The sequence below is a fragment of the Eufriesea mexicana genome, unplaced genomic scaffold, assembly GCF_001483705.2.
Source record: "Eufriesea mexicana isolate 0111107269 unplaced genomic scaffold, ASM148370v2 scaffold15581, whole genome shotgun sequence".
Lineage (NCBI taxonomy): Eukaryota > Metazoa > Arthropoda > Insecta > Hymenoptera > Apidae > Eufriesea > Eufriesea mexicana.
In genome coordinates, this window is record NW_016922992.1 from 50,419 (window position 1) to 57,045 (window position 6,627).

Here is a 6,627-nt window from a genome sequence, read left to right on the forward strand (position 1 = left end):
ATTTATTATATATTAATTATTAATAGCAATAATTAATTTTTATTGCAATCATTATTATATATTAATTAATTTAATTAAATATCAAGGTAGTAATTTTCATTTTATTTCGACTAATATCGTGGTGAGCAAACTTTTTTGCATAAATAAGGAGGAAAAATTCTATTGGTTTGCTATAGCCATTGCACTAGGTGATCACGAGTGTAGAATCAATGGACGCTGGCAATAAGGACATAAACAGCCCTCCACTTAACTTGGACATTCGTTCCTGGGCACATGAACTTAAAGAGTCCCATACAAGTTTTCAAACCACCCCTGGAAAGTGGTTAAACGGTTAAAGGTTCCAAAAACCGCGAATTTTAAATGACCATTGGTCAACTTTTTCTAAATGGCCATTACCACACACGTTACTCGCGAAAAATTAATTTAACGATTCTTTATGTCCATCCATTCTTTTATTCGCGATATTCTATTTTAAAATTGCGAAAAATCCGCAAAAATTATGCGAGATGAACGGCAATTGTACGTTCGTATTTTGTCAAAATCTCAGCCACAAAAAGTCGACGTGCCTAACCACCGGGACCCCACCGATGGTGCCCTGTTTCTTGTTACGCGATATCGCGACGAACCAGTCGTCGCGTGGTAAATTCGAATTCCTTGGATTCGCGTTTTTCCCATGGAAACGCGGAGAAAGTTCGCGGGGTGAATCAGTTTCTTCCCGATGCAGCAGTTTTATCGAGCGCACCTTTATTTCGCGGCTGCTCGCCGGTGATATATGTTCGATTGCATAACTGTCGTTCCAGCTGCGTTTCAGATACCACCGCAGCCTCCCTCTAATTTTTCATTGTAATGCGATTTACGGAACTCCCCGACGGGCTATGTTCGAACGTTCCCGCGATTAGGTCGAAATTTTTCACGCAAACTCGAATTTAATTTGTTACACGGGTAGTCGCACGTAGAAATGCTACGTAATTGAGATCGCTGCCACGACCACCGCCATTTTGGTTCTTCTTGCGCGTCTTCTTCTCGTTGCCTCGATACTTTCATTATGGCTTTCGGGGTTTCGTGGTTCATGACTTTTCTCCTTTCTGGGAAATTGTTTTTTGGCAAATTGCGAGATAATTTTTGTGTGTTTTTTTTTTCTTTCGTTTCAATTATTTTATGTTATTTTATACTGGGTCAGCTACTCGAGTTCGTTATTTTTGTGGTATTTTTATTTTTACCATTTACATGGCAAAATTTTATTTTCGCGTTTTATCAATTATTTAAAGTGAAGTTTGTTAGTATTGTAATATTGTGTACAGGTAGCCCACCTACAACACGGCATCTTATAACACGATTCATTAATTTCGGGAACCCTCATACAACACGGCATCCTGTAACACGGTTTCGCTCTAACACGATAAGAAAATTGCAAAAACCTTTATACAACACTGCACTTCTACAGCCGTGGCGAGGCTTGCATCCTTATTTTCTAAATCGTCAGAAAATAAAATTGGTGGCATAATAGAACTTGCTAAATCAATCGGAGACGAAGGTTTTGTGGATGTGGCTGTTGAGGATGTTCAAGATTTATTAGTGGAAGAAAAAGTTGACGAAGCGGATTTGATGGAAATGACATCCGAAGCTGTAAATCAAATCGATTCTGAGAACACTAGCACTGATGAAAATTGTGCAGTTAATAATTTAACATTAAAAAATTACAGGAAGGCCAAAGCTTAGCTGAAAATCTCGAGTCATTTTTCTTGAATGCAGACCCTTCCGCTGAAAGAAACCGAAAATTCAAAAGGGAGCTGCAAAACTGTCTAGCTCCATACCGAGAAATTTACAATTACCTGGTAAGAACCAGCAAGCAAAGTAAAATTACAGAATTTTTTAAGAGGGAAGAAGATGCAAGAACTTTAAATGAAGAAAAAAGTTCTGAAAGTGAAGGCGATATCATTCCACCGAAAAAACATTCTTGGTTGATTATACTGAGCAGTGACGACGAAGAAATTTATTAAATTCAAGTTGCGTTGAACTGAAATATTATTTTTTGTTTCTTTTTGTTTTGTGTTGTACATTCATTTATATTTTTAATAAAAATTAAGTTGTTTATGTAGAATTAAAAAAAAATTTGTTTTTAATAAGTTTCCGGAACGTTACCCCCTTTTTGTACTGGCTCTGAGTCTCATACAACACGGTTTCACACAACACGGTATTTTCTAGGAACCTATCTACCGTGGTATAGGAGGGTTACCTGTATTTGAAAGCTTACTATACTAAACTTTTCTACGGATCGTGAATAAAATTTTCTAAAGTATTATTCGTCCTTTAAGTGGATAACTAAAAAAAATTAAATACATAAATGAACCTAACATTGTATAATTTATAAAAATTATACAATAATTACAGCCAAAAAACGCGAGAACCGATCGAGATTTAGAAAAAATAAGCGATAAAAGTCAAACGACGCAATAACATTTCGCGGCCTGTCACATTCGCCACTATCTTTCATAAACGATCGGTTAAAATCGGGAAAAAACCGGCAAACTAATTAAAACACAGATCACTCCACGTAACTAGGTAGGAAAATCGTGAAAATCTGAAGAAATTCGGAAGATATAAGCAACGAAAGTCAAACGACGCAAAAACTTTTCGCGGCCTGTCACATTCGCCACTCTCTTTCATAAACGATAGGTTAAAATCGGGAAAAAACGAGCAAACTAATTAAAACACAGATCACTCCACGTAATAAGACTGGAAAATCGTGAAAATCTGAAGAAATTCGGAGGATATAAGCGATTAAAGTCAAACGACGCAATAACTTTTCGCGGCCTGTCACATTCGCCACTCTCTTTCATAAACGATCGGGTAAAATCGGGAAAAAACGAGCAAACTAATTAAAACACAGAGCACTTCACGTAATTAGGTTGTTAAATCGTGAAAATCTGAAGAAATTCGGAGGATATAAGCGATTAAAGTCAAACGACGCAATAACTTTTCGCGGCCTGTCACATTCGCCACTCTCTTTCATAAACGATCGGGTAAAATCGGGAAAAAACGAGCAAACTAATTAAAACACAGAGCACTTCACGTAATTAGGTTGTTAAATCGTGAAAATCTGAAGAAATTCGGAGGATATAAGCGATTAAAGTCAAACGACGCAATAACTTTTCGCGGCCTGTCACATTCGCCACTCTCTTTCATAAACGATCGGGTAAAATCGGGAAAAAACGAGCAAACTAATTAAAACACAGAGCACTTCACGTAATTAGGTTGTTAAATCGTGAAAATCTGAAGAAATTCGGAGGATATAAGCGATTAAAGTCAAACGACGCAATAACTTTTCGCGGCCTGTCACATTCGCCACTCTCTTTCATAAACGATCGGGTAAAATCGGGAAAAAACGAGCAAACTAATTAAAACACAGAGCACTTCACGTAATTAGGTTGTTAAATCGTGAAAATCTGAAGAAATTCGGAGGATATAAGCGATTAAAGTCAAACGACGCAATAACTTTTCGCGGCCTGTCACATTCGCCACTCTCTTTCATAAACGATCGGGTAAAATCGGGAAAAAACGAGCAAACTAATTAAAACACAGAGCACTTCACGTAATTAGGTTGTTAAATCGTGAAAATCTGAAGAAATTCGGAGGATATAAGCGATTAAAGTCAAACGACGCAATAACTTTTCGCGGCCTGTCACATTCGCCACTCTCTTTCATAAACGATCGGGTAAAATCGGGAAAAAACGAGCAAACTAATTAAAACACAGAGCACTTCACGTAATTAGGTTGTTAAATCGTGAAAATCTGAAGAAATTCGGAGGATATAAGCGATTAAAGTCAAACGACGCAATAACTTTTCGCGGCCTGTCACATTCGCCACTCTCTTTCATAAACGATCGGGTAAAATCGGGAAAAAACGAGCAAACTAATTAAAACACAGAGCACTTCACGTAATTAGGTTGTTAAATCGTGAAAATCTGAAGAAATTCGGAGGATATAAGCGATTAAAGTCAAACGACGCAATAACTTTTCGCGGCCTGTCACATTCGCCACTCTCTTTCATAAACGATCGGGTAAAATCGGGAAAAAACGAGCAAACTAATTAAAACACAGAGCACTTCACGTAATTAGGTTGTTAAATCGTGAAAATCTGAAGAAATTCGGAGGATATAAGCGATTAAAGTCAAACGACGCAATAACTTTTCGCGGCCTGTCACATTCGCCACTCTCTTTCATAAACGATCGGGTAAAATCGGGAAAAAACGAGCAAACTAATTAAAACACAGAGCACTTCACGTAATTAGGTTGTTAAATCGTGAAAATCTGAAGAAATTCGGAGGATATAAGCGATTAAAGTCAAACGACGCAATAACTTTTCGCGGCCTGTCACATTCGCCACTCTCTTTCATAAACGATCGGGTAAAATCGGGAAAAAACGAGCAAACTAATTAAAACACAGAGCACTTCACGTAATTAGGTTGTTAAATCGTGAAAATCTGAAGAAATTCGGAGGATATAAGCGATTAAAGTCAAACGACGCAATAACTTTTCGCGGCCTGTCACATTCGCCACTCTCTTTCATAAACGATCGGGTAAAATCGGGAAAAAACGAGCAAACTAATTAAAACACAGAGCACTTCACGTAATTAGGTTGTTAAATCGTGAAAATCTGAAGAAATTCGGAGGATATAAGCGATTAAAGTCAAACGACGCAATAACTTTTCGCGGCCTGTCACATTCGCCACTCTCTTTCATAAACGATCGGGTAAAATCGGGAAAAAACGAGCAAACTAATTAAAACACAGAGCACTTCACGTAATTAGGTTGTTAAATCGTGAAAATCTGAAGAAATTCGGAAGATATAAGCGATGAAAGTCAAACGACGTAATAGATTTCCGCGGCCTGTCACATTCGCCACTATCTTTCATAAACGACCGGTTAAAATCGGTAAAAAACCGGTAAACTAATTACAACACAGGCCACTGCACGCAATTAGGTTGGAAAATCGTGAAAATCTGAAGAAATTCGGAAGATATAAGCGATGAAAGTCAAACGACGCAAAAGCTTTTCGCGGCCTGTCACATTCGGCACTATCTTGCATAAACGATCGGTTAAAATCGGGAAAAAACCGGCAAACTAATTAAAACACAGATCACTTCACGTAATTAGGTTGGAAAATAGTGAAAATCTGAAGAAATTCGGAAGATATAAGCGATGAAAGTCAAACGACGCAAAAACTTTTCGCGGCCTGTCACATTCGGCACTATCTTTCATAAACGATCGGTTAAAATCGGGAAAAAACCGGCAAACTAATTAAAACACAGATCACTTCACGTAATTAGGTTGGAAAATCGTGAAAATCTGAAGAAATTCGGAAGATATAAGCGATGAAACTCAAACGACGAAAACGATTTCCGCAACCTGTCACATTCGGTACTATTTTTCATAATCGATATATTAAAATCTGGAAAAAACCGGCAAACTAATTAAAACACAGGCCACTGTACTTAATTATGTTCAAGAATCGTGAAAATCTGTAGAGATTCGAAAAATGTAAGCGATGAAAGTCAAACAACGAAACCGATTTCCGCGGCCTGTTCTATTCGGTACTATATTTCAAACACAATAGGTCGAAATGCAGAAAGAACGGGCAAACTAATTAAAACAGTCTATCCCAGGCAAGTAGGGCCGAAAATCAGCAGAGGCAGTCGAGATTTAGAAACTATAAACGAGGAAATTGAAAACTATGCAATAACTTTTCGTGATTTCACCCTATCAAAATTGAAGCAGAATTGACAAAACTATTAAAGGCAAGTACGTGAATGTCTAAGAAAAGTCGGTAATGTGTTAAAAGTATTGTGACGTCTAAGTACTGTATTGGAATATATGCCGAAGGTATAGAAATAGATAGACACCGGTTCTGAGATGTTGCTTTATAGACGGACGAGGCTCGACTGACGCGGTTTATGTAACGGTTTTAGATGACGGTTATAACGGTTTCTTTTTTTGTCGCTACCACGTGACCGAACTCTCTAGAAAAATCCTTGGACTTTGCACTTCTCTTCGCTCGGCAACCACTCACACGCGCCTATGCATTTGTGTGTATATATATGTAGCAAGCAAACTATTAACTCCTTACCTAACGGTTTAAGGTTCGATGGCACGTAGCACACTCAATAGCGAAGTTACACAGTCGCACGTCGAGCGATATCGGCCGAATGCGAGGAAGAATACATGCAACTGACGAGTCTCACTTGGCTGGGTAGAAAAACATCGACGCGTATTTATGGTAACGGATCAAATTTCATGCGAACGCGGCGAGGAATAACGTTCGACTGAGACGAGGAAACGTCGTCGGAGATTAGCCTTGAGCCTGACCAGTGATGTTTACGTTCGGCCCTATGGCTAGGCTATTGGCTTTCTCTCTCTCTCTTTCTCTCTCCTCGCAATAGTCGTGTTTCGCCCGATTTCCTTACCACATCTTTCTCGTTGGTGATACTCGTGTATAGGTCGATTTCTTTATCACAGCTCTGTCTTTTATTTTTATTATTTTTAGGAATTTTGTTTTCTTTCTGATACTATTTGAGAATTATTTGGTATGCATTAATATATAATATATAATATATAATAATTAATATA

General features: G+C 38.0%; 1 protein-coding gene across 1 annotated transcript in view; it reads left to right on the forward strand.

The window, feature by feature from the left end:
* Window positions 1-209: 209 nt before the first annotated feature.
* Window positions 210-6,627, forward strand: part of LOC108554031 (MAM domain-containing glycosylphosphatidylinositol anchor protein 1) — an 85,424-nt gene continuing 79,006 nt past the window's right edge. The window contains exons 1-3 of the mRNA XM_017909157.1: window positions 210-330; window positions 1,445-1,626; window positions 1,704-1,854. Coding sequence (XP_017764646.1) covers window positions 210-330; window positions 1,445-1,626; window positions 1,704-1,854 — 454 coding nt within the window. The remainder of the gene's footprint in view (window positions 331-1,444; window positions 1,627-1,703; window positions 1,855-6,627) is intronic.